The sequence below is a fragment of the Neopsephotus bourkii genome, unplaced genomic scaffold (assembly GCF_033783945.1).
Source record: "Neopsephotus bourkii isolate Nb327-2 ecotype Australia unplaced genomic scaffold, CSIRO-AGI_Nbou_v1 NB_1038, whole genome shotgun sequence".
In the NCBI taxonomy this organism is placed as follows: Eukaryota; Metazoa; Chordata; class Aves; order Psittaciformes; family Psittacidae; genus Neopsephotus; species Neopsephotus bourkii.
Window position 1 is genome coordinate 163,511 of NW_026901527.1, and position 17,068 is coordinate 180,578.

General features: G+C 35.1%; 1 protein-coding gene across 3 annotated transcripts in view; it reads right to left on the reverse strand.

Annotated features, from left to right (window-relative positions):
* The window catches only part of KIAA0825 (KIAA0825 ortholog), a 248,386-nt gene that overhangs the window by 143,313 nt on the left and 88,005 nt on the right, over positions 1–17,068 (reverse strand). For 2 of the 3 annotated variants that reach the window (XM_061360980.1, XM_061360981.1), the window contains 5 exons: positions 16,667–16,932; positions 15,314–15,464; positions 10,394–10,584; positions 8,192–8,374; positions 1,173–1,283 (listed from right to left, as the gene is read on the reverse strand). In XM_061360980.1, coding sequence (XP_061216964.1) covers positions 1,173–1,283; positions 8,192–8,374; positions 10,394–10,584; positions 15,314–15,464; positions 16,667–16,932 — 902 coding nt within the window. Of the gene's footprint in view, positions 1–1,172; positions 1,284–8,191; positions 8,375–10,393; positions 10,585–12,590; positions 13,897–15,313; positions 15,465–16,666; positions 16,933–17,068 lie in introns of those variants that run through there. The other variant, XM_061360982.1, reaches the window with a different exon arrangement.

Genomic DNA, 17,068 nt, shown 5'->3' on the forward strand with positions numbered 1-17,068 from the left:
ATTTCATTGAAACTCAACTGAGAGGTAAAAGTACTTGATCTTTCAAGCTTTAGAAAAACTTAAATTATTATTTCAAGCAGGGAAAAGGACACATTCTGAATTCTACAGTTATTCTCTTGTTTTGGTGTTCCAGGTAGCCAACCACACAACTTTGATTCAGTCACAGCATCTATTGCTTCTGGCTCAGCAGGTATCAAAGTCACCCAGGAAGGAGATAACAATACTACTACTGAAATGTAGTAGGAGTGAAGATCAGGAAGAGAAATCAGCATGTTTTGTGTAGTATGGAGCAAAATTGTAGGGAAGATACTGCGATATACAAGGTAGAAGATATTGTGTATATAAGCTAAGAGGTAGTAAATCCACATCACACTAGTCATTGGGAGGTCACCATAGGTCACCACTCACATGATAACGTATTCCTCCAAAATAGAATAATACTTTCTCATAAAATACAGTAACAATTTGTAAAAGCAGCTTCTCAGGAAAATGGAGAGTGAAAATCTCTCAGGAAATAACTCTCGAAGAGGAGGAGGAGGTGAAGGGGTTAGAAGAGAATCTGCACTGGTGTGGGAGTGCTTCAGGTTCAAAATTAGACAGGGAATGACAGCACAGCTGGTAGCATACGTCTCATATGTAACTTGTCATTATATGCAGTGACACAGAAAAAGAAACTAAGTTTTTGCCTCTAATCATGCAGTAATCTCCCAAAAAATCAACTATGATCAAGCAGCGCATTTTTCAATGAGTTATTTATATATCAAACTTTTTTTTAACCAGCAATCATAAACAGGGAGGCATACATTCTTTATTATAAGCCTTTCAAAAGAGCAACTGTGCTGAAATACATTATTGTCAAGAGCTATATAATCTTTAATTACAGGAAAAAAACCTTACAGATAATGCAAATATCAAACATAATGAATAGACTAGCAAAAAGCTAGCGCACTGCTTTCAGTTTGGCCTTTCTTACAGACTGTTAAAGTTTGAAAATTAGGAAAATTTACAATGAATTTAAAAAGATGTTTCTGTGTTTTTTCCTAATCATAATATCAGACATGTATTAATATATAGATTTTCCAAAATGTTGTAAAGACTTCAAAATGTAACAGAATTTGATTAGTATTGACCAGCTAGTGATTCTTTAACAACAATCAACTTTTGATACTCACTTCAGTAAGGAAGAACAAGATGCCGGTACGCAAAATAACCAGTGTAATGGATGATAAAAGACTTCTGAAAAATCTTGAGGAAGATGTTCATCAGAACTGTCCAGAAATGTCCTGAAAAAAGAACAAATACTTCTGAATTGCATGGAAGAAAATCCCTTCAGATCACTACTACTAAATACATACAAATACACAGAAAATCCCTTAAGACAAATAGTACCAATATGCATATGCATACATGACTGCAAATTTATTTACGTATATATATATAGCATGTTTTCAAGCTAAGTTTGAAAATGCACTGAATGAGCATTATTCTTCAATCATTCATTTCTATAGCTCTTTTTTTTCTGCATAATACATGCATCATATTAACAATACATTTATCATAATCAAGTAAAATATCTTTTTTAATTATAATGGTTCTCTTTTGATTAACATTCTAGTATTTACAGTCTTTGGACTAAACCGGGCAAAAAATTTGAACCAGAAGCTTTGGAACTTCACTGGTTTGTAAGAACTAGAATGCTGGTTGAAAAAAGTACTGTTTTCAAATATAAAGACTAGGGAGGAATTGGCTAAGCTAATTTTATGTCACTTCTGCATTACTTCTCTCACTTAAAGGATGTGAGAGGCAAAAAATCAGATGTGTTCAATTCAGTGATACTAAAAATTAACTGGTTTTATTAATTAATGATATTAGGATTATTATATATGTGTATATATGAAAAGGTTCATAAAATTTAATATCAGCCTTTAATTATTATTTAATAATAAATAATAATAATAGATGTATTAGTATTTGTCAGTTCTGTAGCAATCACTAGATGCAATAATGTGGTAAGAATGGATGCCCCTTGGGCTCTTACCCTTTTACTCTCATTTACACTGAATACAGTTGCATCAGGAAACAGTCTGTTACATCCATCCTCTATTAACTATAATCAATGATCACTTCTTTTGCACCTTATTTTTTAAAGTAACTTGGCTGTAAACTGCAACTTATTTTTTTAAAGAAACTTGTCTGTAAACTTTTCATCTTAACAGCTTTCTTTCCCTGAAGGTTGTTCCTTTATGTATCATGTCTGGTATTTTCTAAGTTATATAAAGAAGGCAACTGCCTTTAAAAATGCCAGTTCTACAGAACTCATTTATGGTATATTTGCTTTACTTTCTGAAGTGATTCAATGTCATTCCCACTTTTGAGTCAGTATTTCTATTGCAGTAAGAGTAGAAGGACATTTAAAAATACCTCAGGAAAAGACACGAGGAGTTTTTCAGGACAAGAGGATCTTTTTACAAGACGCTAAAAAAAGGTCTGGTCATGATATAGAAAGAATGAGAATGTATCTAAGCATTTAAAACCAGAGACAGAATGGAAACCCTTTGGAATAAAGCCTTCAGGAACTCCCAACCTAAAAGGTAAGAGCTCCTCTTTCTTACAGGGTGCTTTGTCACCATGGCACTAATAGAATTTGTGCTTTGTCATTTAATTATTTAAAAAAACTCTTTTTCACAGCTGCATGTAAGTTATCTAGAAGTGTAGCTTCATGCTTATAAAGTCACTGCCTATGAGACCCAGATGAAAGAAGAGAATTACATCTATGCAACAAAAAAAACAGGTGTGTAGCTTCTGAACTTCTCCAAAAGACAGGTGGATTTATTTAGGAAAAAAAAAGAAGTTACTAATAAAACAAAACAATAGTAATAATTTACAGATTTCAAAATTATCTTAAGAAAGCAGGGAGTCCCATGGAAAAGAGGAGCTATAAATGGCACAAATTACTCCTGGGGAGATTCCAACTGGACATGAGGAAAATTCTTCACAATGAGAACAACCACCAGGGTGGTAGTGTACTCCCCAGAGTTGGACACTGCTACGATACGTCTGTTACAGCATGCTGGGACATAGCACTAAGTGCGACGTGTCCCTGCCCATGGCAGGGGGGTTGGAACTAGATGGTCTTAATGTCCTTTTCAACCCTAACTATTCTATGATCCTGTTCTATGACATCTAGTCTAGGTCAGGCTTTGCCTAAAAAAGTTGGACCAGATGATCTTGAGGTCCCTTCCAAACTGGGATCCTATGATTCCATGACTATGGAATCATAGAATCACCAGCTGGTTTGGGTTGGAAGGGACCTTAAAGGTCATCCAGTTCCAATCCACTGCCAAAGGCAGGGACACCTCCCATTAGACCAGGTTGTTCGAAGCCCAGTTCAACCTGGCCCTGAACACTGCCAGGGATGAGGCAGCCACAGCTTCTCAGGGCAACCTGCACCAGTGCCTCACCACCCTCATATGGAAGAATGATATCATGGTACCTGAGCATAAGGATTAGCACATGGTGAATTTGTGCTCTTTGTGAATTCATGAAAACCTTAAGATTAAAATAAGCTAGAGACTGCAATACAGACAAAGGGAGAACTTGAACTACAAAATAATTACCTTAAACACAGTAATTTAAACATTGTGAGAAAATTAAAGAAAAAAGACCCCACTTTACTGTTTCTTATCTGATGAAATATTTTTCTTAATATAGCAAAGCATAAAGCAAACTTCCTACAAGAAAGCATGATAGATACAGTTTGGTAGTAAAAAAAGTCTACATTTTTTCTACTGATAGTGTCTAAAGCGTTGAGAGACTTCCGGGCTTAAGCAGCTTGCTTAGTGTGATTTTTTAGCTGTCTCTGAAGTACAAGCACAGAGCAGGCTTTTGGACTCTGAGGCTTATAACAAAACCTGTACACAAATTTTTAAACTGAAAAGGAGATAATCTGAGGGACTTAAAATAGTTGAAATCATAGAATAACTTCAAATACTATAAAAAAAATCAAGTGTCTAATGTTAATATAATAATTCTGGTGCTAGCATTTCTCGCTGTCCACTGCCAGCTGTGTAATTCCTGTCAGGAAAACCCAACTCTGTGCCAGACAGTTTAATTCAACCACTCTTCTGACAGGCATATAATAATAGCTAGTAGGAGATTTGTTTTGACTACAAGTTATGTTAAAGCAGCTGCCTATAGTCTCAAAGCAGCGGATGGCACCTGTGAAAGTATTTAATACCACAGCAAGATTCCAAGCTACCGTAGTTGCATTCTTCAGTAGAGTATGACAAGGTGAGAATTGATCTTGTAAGCCTCAGTGCAGGTGTGAAAAAATGAGATGCAAACAAGATACATCCTAATGGTATTTCCTTGGAGACTTCAAATGATTTAGCTCTGTATAAGGAATAAACATGACTAAAAAGCAACTTCATGAATTAAAAATCACACATTAAAATTAAGAGAAATATTTTCAGTTATTACAGTTGAATGACAGATATCTTTACCCAACAGACAGCAATTTTACCAATAGAATCTCAAAATTCTCTCCTAATTCAAGTAATTCACCTGATTTCTTGCTGAGAAAGTAAGATATGATAATTCATAGCATGGAAACATAAATAGGTGGACCCACCTTACTCTTAGGATCTTCCCTAACAGAAAGATTGTCATTTCACACTCAGTACCAAAGACTAAAAAATACAGAAAACAAACTACAAGAATGTATCTGCTCCAACCTGAGCAACCCTCAACCTGGTGCAGAAGACAGTCTCTTGTCTGAAGTCACAAATGGGTCTTTTGTACAGCATATTGCCAGCCGGCCTCTAGATGATTTAATTTTGTAAAAATAATGAATGAAGAACAGCATTGGATTGCCCTACAGAATCCCCAAGCAGGATGGAAACCCTTAGATTCACTGCAAAACACCGTAGCTGCTTGAACTGAGTAACTCACAATCTTGCCAGTGGGTAAGACTATGATAACTGGAAATTCTGAGGGATGAAAATCCTCCCTTTTTTCAGAGGTTTGAGTAACCAGCAAGGAGATAGCAACACCTAGTAGTTTTGGGGAACACATGCTGGAGACTGCTGTTGTTCAAGAGGCTCCTCAACAACCTTGACAAAAGCAGACAGAAGCTAACAGACATTTAAGACATTTGCAGGTGTCACTAAACAGAGGAAAGTGGGTACAGTAGGTAACATAACAAACAGTAGAGTGCCAAGTCATGCACGACTGGGCCAACAGAAACTCACAAAGTTCACTGAGATAAAATGCAACTTTTTGCTCAAGCAACAGGATTATAACAACCTTGGCTAGGAACAGACTGCCTGAGTACCAACCCTGCCCAAAGCCAAGCCTGGGGTTTATAGGCAGCAGGGTGTTGAAATGAGGCAGTATATTGTCACTAGGAGCAATGCAAACCATACACTAGGCTCCATAAGGAATATGGCAAGCAACCTAAAGATTGTGATGCCTTACCCTATGTATTTTTCCCAGGTGTGGGTCCTACAGCTCAAGGAGGATGTGATGAAACTGGAAGAGACGAGACTGCATCTTCTATGATGACAGGTTGAGGGATCTAGTCTCTTTTACACTGGTGAAGAGGTGGCTGAAGGGTTGAATCATCTAATGGTAGCCTACCCAGAGTAATTACACGGACAACACTGGCAAACTTTTCTGAGAAGGGGCTGGTGAGATTTGGGAAGTGATAGCCACCAGCTTTGAAGGTTCACACTAGATATTAGGCAGTACCTTGCAGCAAGGCAGTGCAGCCATGGAACTGGTTTGCCCAGAGAGTCTCTAAAATCTCAGGTCCCAAAGGTTTACATGGGTCAGCTAACACAGTCATGTCTGACTACTCTTGGTGATTATGCTGCTTGGAGCAGGAGGCTGGATTAGATGACCTCCACCACCCCTTTTCAACCAACACTTCTACTACACTAAAGCTACTTCAGGAAGGCCAGAGAACAGTGAAGGGAAATGAAGCACAGAAAAACAAGTATTAAAAACTGATGAGTCAAGATTCATGGGTGAATTTAGGACTGGGTCTAAGAAGCCTTGTCATACATAAAATAAACTTTAAGTGGCAGCAGAATGCAAAACGTTAAATCACAAAATTAGGAAGGAGAAATCCAGAATTGCTTTATTTGAAGTTAAGGATATTATTAAGTTTTCAGCACCCTTACTATTTCATCGCATTTCAATAACGTAATAAAGAATCTTGAATAATTTTAATTCTCTGGAAGCAATAGCTTATAATAGAGCATCTCTAGTAAGCTGGAAATGAACCAGTTACTTTATTGTCTAATTTAGCACATTAGACAACTCTCTCATATTTTATCATATCATATTTATCACATTTTATTTATCATACAATTTTTTATTTATCATATTGGACAAATCCTGGAAAACAATGTTCTGTCCTCATCACTTTTCTGATTACACAAACCTTTTCCTGAGCAGTCCAAAGATTAATTTAAATCTAGGCCCTGCAGTGAAATCTGCTAGCACCAAAAGTGAACATGATAGATTTAAAAGAAAAACCTTTATTTAAATTCCAATTAATTTTACAAATGTTTTGAGAGATACAGAGTCAAGCTAACCGATAGAAATTTTGATTACACATCTGTAATTATAAAGAGAACTGATAAAGGATTAGTTTCCTTTAAAATCACGAGGAGCTTCTAAATTTGTTATTGATAGATTCTTAATATGGTGAACTACCCATAACTCAGTAAAAAATGGGGTTAGGAATTCAACATAAAATTCAGTATATGAATGTGTTTCCAACTGGATATGATCATTCAAGAACTTAATCTGTTTTTTTCTTTGTATCTGGACACTGGGTTAGGTTAAGGTTACTAACTAATACTGGCTGTAATGAAACACAATATAAAATAACTGTTTTGACAGTGAAGTCTCACAGGTTTTGAAAATAGAACTTTTGAATACACAGTTCATTAAAAATGCCCCTTTTTACTTACACAAAAGCATGTATCATATCTCTAAGAATGTTTTTCAGTGGTAATATTCGTTTTGTAACCCCATTACAGAATATGACATTTTTTATATTCTTCTTACATAAATCTGCCAGATTTTGGTTATGATTTGCAGAGTACTTTGTAGTAAATTAAATGAGTTGCTACATCCTGTGCCTGTCAAGTTCCTGATCTCTAGAAAATCAAATTATGATACTGAAATTTATATGCCTAAATACAAAACTATATGGCAAGTTTTTAATCTGTAGCATTTTGCATAAAATACAAATATGCTGCCTCACTCTCTTCATTGGCACTTTGCTCTGAAACTCACTGAGTTCTCAAGTTAGCACAGTTTTTATAATCATTTCAGGTATTCTACACATGGCAAAAAATATTTAAAGAAGCTTAACTGTAAGAGAACACCACTCTCTTACTTGCAAAACCAGTATCACCTAGAATATTTATGTTTAGAATAATAACTAAAATCCAGTTGAATAGGACTTGGCTTTCTTAGTTTTGGGTTTTGTTGTTTTTTTTTAATTTGTGATCTCAGTTTGTATTATACCAAATTTACAGCAGAATTCTTCTCATAGAATCTTAGGATTAAAGAATGGTTTCAGTTGGAAGGGACCCAAATGGATGAGTTAAAGCTCATCCATTACTTATAGAATTATTATGGAATGACAGCAGAATGTTCTAAATTCACCTGGAAGCTCTAGGTAGCTAAATCTGACCTATTAAGTATGAAGATGAAAATCTTTTCAATTGTATAAGTGACTAAGTCCCTGAAAAACCTTACCACAGGCTTCGATGCCATAGTAGTAAACATTTTTAGACAGATAACAATGTTTCCAACATGTCTCCTAACTAAACAGTAAATTGCAAATTTAGAACAGTAATTATTAATGAAATTCTACTGTTTGTGTTACAGCAGAAATCTAACCAGATATTCAATTCATTCTATATTATGACCAGACAAAATGTGGAGTACAGGACTTGATCCAAAGTAATAAAATTCCACAAGCTATAAATGTGTTTTAGGTAAGCTTGTAAGGAGAAGTTCAAGACCAAATCAAGAAATAGTCAAAGGTTATAAGAATGCGTCAACACTATGCATTGCATTTGTATTTCAACACATTATTCACCTCGCAGATACACCCATGTAAGTTCAAGAACCAATTTTATCTCAAACTGAATGTTTCACTCATACTCACTCATACAAATTCTTCAGTGGTGAAGTTAAAATAGCCAGCACAGACAGCAGATTATTGCAGTGGCTATGTATTTTATAGATCTTGAGATCTCTGACTTCATCTGGGTTCAGAAACTCCTTAACAGAGCTGCAAACTGACCAGAGCATATCTTCAGTGGACATCAAAATTGCTGCAATATCAATTCTGTAGGGGAAAAAAAAAAAAAAGTGAAAATAACATTACTTGGGATATCAGGAGAGTCATAAATTTCAGTTAAGTAGAGCTTTCCTCTGAAACATAAAATACCTAAATCACCGCATGGACTTCAAATTTCATCTTTCATCAATGGTGTAGGAATTATGAACTACACTGTAAAAATTCAGCCACAGAAGAGTTGTTGTTGATACTAGTCAAGAGGAGACTTAAAAATTGGAAATTTCCTCTTTCAAAGGACAATGCCACTAGGAAGAAGCACCTTATTTTCTAAACTACAACTGAATATAATTAAATTTTAATCTCTTTATGACAAAGTATAATTAGAATGTTCATGCTATTTTTAAATCCTGATGGTGCAAAAAAAAGTAATGATAAGTGAACCAAATCTTCAATTTGTAAAACTTAACCTGCCAGGCAACATATTACGATATGGAGCATTTCTGAGTCAGTAACGTATTGCTGTTGATACTGGCTGGCACAGCATCATGGGATACTGGCCTAAACAATAGCAAGAACCCAAAGTACAACAGAATCTCAAAGGCTGACATACAACAGATAGGAAACACATGGATAACACAAAATATACAGCAGGCATGATGCTGGAGTGAAAAAAGTACCTCATTACTTCAAAGCCAATGGATGCATATGTGATCGTCTGCATTTTTCAGACTCATCTTATTTTTGGAAAAGCTAAGCAAACACAATTTGTCTATATTGCAGATCAGATCTCTAATATTTCAAGAACCACTGGAAGAAAGTACCATATTATAAATGAATACGTAAACCCTCTATGATAAAAATATATTGAATTATCTTAATTAAAAAATATTTTTTTTTTTGTTTGAGGATGGCTGGATAATTCAATTTACTTACTGACAAATTCAAGAATAGCCTTATTAAATAAAAGAGCTTCTCTACAAAATGACAATGCAAAAAAATCTTTCTTGTTTAGTATTTTGAAGCAAATTCATACAGAACTGACTAATACCACATTTAAGAAATAACTATATCGATACATATTTTTCATATTTCAGGGTATTTTTACTTTCCAGGAAATTTATAGCAGTTTCCAGGAAACCTCTCTGTACCTAAAGATACAAAATCATGGTAAATTAGTGCATGAATAGAGCATATAAAATGGTATTTTGATATGTAGAATAAAACTTTTTTCCCCAACTATTTTAAGAATGTGAATTTGTGCAAGTTACTTAAGTTTCCATGACATTGCTCCATTTCATAATGAAACTTATGATGATAGTACATAACTTTTAGCTCAGACAGAACATACCTCTACTGAGTGTGTCTCACTTCCTACAAACAGGCAAGATAGGAAATGCACCAATTTCTTTAATACACAACATTTCATAGAAAGAAAAATGACAGAGGTAGGGTAAGCTTCCACCTGGAGACACCTTATTTAGTATTTCTTGAAGAGACCCTCCTCTCTGGCAAACTGTAAGAATCCCAACAAGGACTTCCACATTCACACTTCCTAAAACAACAGGAGAAGGGATAGCCTCTTTCTTCTCTCTCCTTCTGTATCACTGGCTTTTTTCTGGCAAATGTTCTGACATGACCTTCTAGCTCTTCCACTTGAAAAACCCTATGAAAACTCAAATTCTATTGGAAGACATGGAGTTTTCTTCATGAATCAGTGATTTCAGATCCTGATGCTGCTGATGCTGCCAATGCTGCCCACATTTTCAGTTGTGCCTCTACTCCTCAGTGCACTGTTTATCATGAGGTGTTCAAACCAAGTAAGCCGCTTATGGAACAGCTTCACCAAGAGTTCAAAAGAGGCCTTTGATTCTGCCCAGTTTAGTGTATGACCACCAAATATACTGATATATACAAAATACATCGAATTCAAATGACACCCAAGTAAGAAACTGTGTCTATCCCCTCTGCTGTGTTCATGAACACTTAAATTTGAATCCAAGAAGTGCATAACAGAAAACTAAGACTTACTTATCCGTTAAAAATGTGTATTAAGTATACAACCGTTACCTGATTTGTGGTGTTCTCTTGTAACTGGGGCAGGCCTGACAATATCTGGAGGACAGCATAGACAAAGATTCCTCTAGTACATCTGTAAGAATCTCCTGGGCTGTCTTGGGGGGTAGAATAGTCCATAGATCATGACGAAGAGCACAGCAGAAGTAATGCCACATCTGGACAGAGAATGAGCATCTTTCCCCCTAGCAAAACCACCAATAAATAATAAAAACACACCTTCCAAATGTCAATTTAGTTCCTGTGAGTCTAATTAATTCAATCTGAAAGAAAATAGATTAAAAGTTTCAGGCATATAATGACCAAAAAGTTGTCCTTGACAAGTTGTGAAACATCTTTTTTAGTAAGAAAACTCATGTTCAATTTCAGTTACAAAACTAGAGCTCTGCCACAAAATCAAACTACAGCATTTGACCTCTAATACGCTTAATTAATCTATTCTCAAAACCTGCTGTGTTTTAAGATTAGTACAAAACATGTACAGTATTCTGTACTCACTATAACAGTCAGAGGAATTTAACAGTTTTTTTGTCCTCAAAAGAAAATAATAATTTAAATTACTTAAGCATACCTATTTCAACAAACTCATAATTGCTACACATAACCATGATTACAAAACTTTGATTATATATGATGGAAATGCAGTAAGAGCAGAAAAAAATGACTGAACAATTAAAATAATAATAAGAGATGTTCAGAATTTTTTAGTAAGATTAATTTTCATCTTATAAAGTTAACTCATTGAAACAAAACAGTTTCTAGGAAGGAATCAGCATCAGTATTAATACTTCATTGTTTATACAGAACTACTCCAATATGATACAGAGATAAAGACAAGGGAGTCAAACTCACATTAGTTAATCCATAACATCTCCCAGTACGTGACTCAAATCACATCTAAATATTTCAACTAGTACCTATTCAAAAGATTCTATTATTCTCTGCCCATAGCACGGGGGTTAGAACTGGATGATCCACCCCAAACCATTCTATGATTATGATAAAGCTGCTTCAGAACAAAGACTTGAATCTTAACTTCAAAAATTACAATGGAGTCGAGAAATACTTTAAGAATTTGTTGATATTTTAGCATTATCAAAAATATAAAATAACCCCATGAGTTTTAAAACACTGTAAGAGTTTGATAAGCATTCTTTAATGATAATAAGCAAAAAAAACCCAAAACTGTCTTCTTTTTTACACATACCACATGAACAGATTAGTGGGAGTTTTCATTATTCAGTGTATCTCTGCCATAATATTCAAAGTGTATTTTATATTAAAAACTGAGAAATTATGACAAAGAGGGAAAGTACCAAACTCTAAAGCAGAAGAGAGAAATGTAATACAGAGAAGTTTCAAGACAAAATTATATGCCTACTTTTCTTCATACATACAACCATGGGCATCTTATAACTGTTTTAAGAGTATTTCAACTGGGAAATCAAACCAAATCACTCTGGTATTTTGAACAACAAAGCACTTGACAAGTGTTTCCACACAGGTAAAATAGGATTGTCTTATATTGTTAAAAAATTGATATAATAAAATAATGGACATACTAAAATAATTTTTTGTTTTTCTCATATGAAATAAAATTACATTATTATAGCATGATACACTGAAACAGTACAAGTTTAATTCACAACTCAACTCATAACATAACTCCATAGGTTTACATAATTCAAATGACGAATCATTTCTGTAAGGGGGGGTTTCTTAGACACATTACCATGACTATTCTTAGGGTACGTTCCAGTAGAACTTGCCAGAAATAAATCCTTAACCCTACCTCACAGACATTTTGCTAACATTTCCCTTTCTTTGTAAAAACATTTCAACTGTTACAGAATAAATTTACCAGGTAAAAAATTAGTTTTAATGCCTAATGGAACCTAATTTATTTTGTTCATAGAATCATAGAATGGTTAATTTACCAAAAAAAAAAAAAAAAAAGCAATCTTAGCAACCAGAAATATAATTCTAAACTGACTATTTAACGTATTAATTTTTTTGAGTTACTGTATGTTGGTGAGTTTTACTTTTTAACTATGTAACCTTAAACACAAAATGCTTCACTTTCTCTGGTTTATTCAGCCTAAAGCAGTAAATTGAACAATACACAATTTCTAACATTGTACCTCTATCGCAGAAGCAACAGTGTCACTGAAGATCTAAATAAGATTCGTTCCCCTTTTTCTGACCTGTTTTTCAATTTGTTGCCATTTCTACTGGTAAACATCTGCTATTTTTGCAGGCTTCATTTTATACAAACAGATGGGAACTTTTATTTAGCTTACATATCAGGAAACAAGTAGCTCTACTTTATTGCATAAGCCACTCAATATTATGTTTGAACAGACAATTCTTTATTCTTTGAATATTAGAAAGCCTAAGTTCCCAAAGCTACAGCAGATGTCTGCTACACTAAAGGCTCCATTAGGATGCCTAAGCTGGAGCACTGGCCAGTGACACAGTGGGTGTTCAGTGTACTGAACCCAGAGTTTCCCTCCCTGGCAGCTCAGGCTCCAAGTGCTGAACAGGAACTGCTATCAGAGGTCAGCTCACATCTCACATCACCATCAATTCACTACTTGTATCTCACAAAATCTCTTCTTAACTTTCCTAAAAGGCATTCAGAACTTTTGGTGATCTCACAGTGATTATAATAGTAATGTGTTCACCCTCTAATTACAACTGGTCTTTTGGCTTTTAATCACAGTTGCCACTATTAAGTTAGGTGCACGTCAGAGGGAGGACGGGTGAGCAGGTTATGAAATTGGTTATGAAAATCCAAAAGATATTTCAAAATTTACTTATTCTTATTTTTAAAATGCAGCAAATTCTTTTACAGAATATAATAACTATTTGCTACCAATCTTGTTGTTCTCAGATATCACCATTATACAAACAAATAAATGGATATGGAAACTGCAGTTCTCTGTAATCAAACACAGACACTGTCCCCTGCCCTTTCCTCCTTTCTCTTTGTCTTGCAGTGGGTTTGGCTTTTTCCTGGATGACTTACACAACAAGTAATTCTAGCAGTCTTATTAATCAATATGTCATTGGTGGTGTACAGAAAGGAAGATTACCACATATTCTTTTTAATACCAGTTGAAAGTCATATATTATTGGGGAAAAAGGAGAGTAACTTATGTGATTCTTCAAGTGTAGGATTGCCATTTTGATTGTAATCAAGTATGCAAGACAAGAATGAGGAACTCACAAAAGTGCAAGATATGTTCCAGCTGAGGTAGGAGACACTCATACCACAGCCTGCTCTTGATGAGTGGCAAAGTCTTGTGGCATCTGACTCCAAGGTACTCTTGTTCTCTGAGCTCAGCAAGATTGGTGTGATTTAAAAGGCAGAGTCCCACACTTCCTGCAGAGCTCAGACCTCAGAAGGAGCCACCTCTTGCAGCTAGGAGTTTCAGTAGGCTGTTGCCTCCATAACAATCAATAGGTCTTACACCAACCTCTTTCGTTTGAGATGCCTACAAGAGCACAATGAAAGTAGTGGCTGGTTAGCATCGTGTCTCTTGCAGGCACCCTGAGCAGATCATGGTCCACTCCTGGGCCATAGGCCATGGCTCAATAAAAGGAACAGAGAAATAACATAAAATTACATCCCACCTTTAGTCCTGCAAGCAATACAGAGCTGAGATGCCAGCTTTCTTCATCCCTTTCTACACACATCAGCTCTGATTAGTGATGATAAAAATAGTTAGTTAATATATACCCTTTTTCCTTGGGACATCTATTTCTGACAATTAGGTATCCTCCACAGTGAATAGTCATTGGTTCCTTAATAAACAGGACATGGCACCATACAGTGAAGATCATGTCATGACTTTTCAGTTGCCAGAAGCTGCTAAATTTTTTACCTGATCAACTAAGCACATCTGTGCTCACATTCAAACAAAAGTAAAATGCTTGTTTACTTATCCTTGAGAGGTGGGCATTTTGGTAATTACTCATATTAAAGTCTGCAACACCTGTATGTGTAGCACAGACTTCTGTCACTGACTCAGCAGCTTTTATATTACATCTGTAGAATACACGTATCACACAGACTTTTCTCTCATGTAAGAGTTCTAGAAAATAGAAAACCACACTAATTCTCTCACACAGCAAATGATATAAGGAAGAGCAGGACGCTGGCTCCAAGAGATCTCAGTTATTCATTATAAAAAAAAAAATGTAACACTTCCACTTCATCCAGAAATTAAGTGAAAATAATTTCAAACAGTATATGTCAGCCTATGTTTCAATTTGAATGGAATGAATTAAAACCCCCAATAAATGATAATTCACTTGTTTTTTTCAGAGAATCATTAGGAGGTTTTTAGCAGGGTATTTTTCACAGAATCGTTAGGATTAAGGTTTAAGACTAGATCTGTGACTTCAAAATATAGATGAAATGGCAGTAGTTATCTCAGAAATATACTGTTGAATAATGAAATTAATTATATTGACGGTCTTTGTTATATTCTTCACTTATCAAAGGTAAAAATGGAACTAGTTAAAAAAAAAAAAAGGCAAAGAATCAGATTAAAAATTTTCAAGAGAAAACCTCTTTCATTTTCATATGTCATGCTTTCTGTAAGAAGAGTTAAAATGACTTCTCAGTGTCTTCTTAACTGAGTTCTATATAAATGTCTTGAACTTGACACAATATTAAGCAAATGACACAAACACTCCGTAACAATTTACCTCATCTTTAAATGCTTATGTGTTCCTACATCATTCCTACAGAGATATTTGCCTGCAGTAATACATATTTCAAAGCAGTAAAATCCAATAATTTTTATGTAAAAATAATGGTGATCTTATGCTTCTAATTAGTTAGAGAGCTGGCAACCAGTAAAACACATTTTGTAAAAGGAAGGCACAATAAACTTAACCTCACACCTCATAAAAAGCTTTGTACTCATCCCAGTGGTGGCTCTCAGCATCCTGTAAAATGCTTGTAGCACAAACTCTGATGCAGTAGTTCGTAACTTGAAACTGAAGAACATTGATGAATTCCTGATATTGTTGGACAGGCATGAGGGACAGAGGTCTGTTCAGAGAGAATGATCAAAGAGGCAAAGATTGAAAGGCTGTGCAGTAGGAGGTAACAATCCCCAGTACTGCAAATGGTTTTGATTATTAGTTATCAATCACTAATTTCCTCTCTGTCTTGAAGGCTGAAACTAGTATTCACTTTTGAAAAGTATCTGGCCTTTGTTTCACAAATTCTTTAAATATATCTGCTTGTCTCCAAGTTCTCATTTAACCACATCACTGAAAAATATATTCATTCTATTTTCTGAGATAAAAGTACGTTTGTCATTCAGTTACTGGGAGATTCTGGGTTGAAACATAACTGCATCATCAGCATTGAGTGTGATAAAGAAAACATAAACACAGAGTCCAGATATTACTTTTGGTAGGCATGTACTAAGATATTTCGGCTCAAACTTCCCATTCACAAAGATATACTTCATGAAGGAGAGAGTAAAACATCAAAGGGAAAGCAGCTCACCAGTGCACACAAACCCATAGAAATTCTACATTCCTTGAAAACTGCACCAGTTCAGGTGTCCCTCCCATTTTCTGCTTTTAAATTATATGTGTCAGAAAAACATGGACCAATAAAGAGATTCCTAGTATCTTAAGGCAAAATCTCCTAAAAGCAAAGCAAATGTAATTATATTGCCTTCCAGGGCAAACACTGACATAGAATTTACACTAGTACTTCATATCATCTCCAATTTTTATTCTGTGTGCAACAAAAAATAAATTCTAAAACTATGGTGAATGTATTTTTTCACATATTTGGATACAGATGGTATAAGGAAAAAGCACAGGAATGTGTATTTATACTGTCCTCTAAGATTGCTATGTGCTAAGTCAGATTTTATGAAAATTCAGCTATTGCAAAGGTCAGAAAAGGAAATTAATGCCTTAGCCTTTTATTTATATGATAGCAAAGAACATTGAGTTCACTGGACGATCCTATTTACTTAAGCTTAATAAATAAAAAATATTGATCTGCAAATCAAATGCAGATCTTAAACACAGAAATAATTTGTTTGCAATAGATGCTTTAGCTTATCAACAGCTTTGATTCAGGTCTTTCCATAAGTAACACACACAGTAAGTGCGCTGAAAAATATGATGCAATTTGGAAAACTACCACCATATTGTATCATCCAAAATGGAAAAAAGCCCTTTATTATTTATGTTTGAATTAAACCATTATAAGGCAAAGGGACTCACTTTTTGCTTGTTTCTCTCATTAAATTGCTGTACGCTGTAAAATGCTGAGAGACATATATTGCTGTGGAAAGGGCAGCATACAAGTCTTGCAGGGGAGCTTTGGAGGGGACATCTTTGCTCTTCTTCTCCAGTCTTGCCAGGACAGCTGTTGCCACTTTGCTGCAGGCGTCCACAAAATTTGCTCTAATTTCCTGGAGAGAATCATCTCTGCATGCCAGAGCCAATGGAAGTAATGTGTCAAGTTCTTCCATGATGTCAGAACAAAACTGAGAGAAGTAAACATGGCATTGTTACTTGTATTCTGACAGCACTGCTTAATTTATACACACTAGGGTCAGATTGTTGAATAATGAAATTGGCACAAAGCATAAATATATTAAATCAGCTTTAAAAACATTTCAT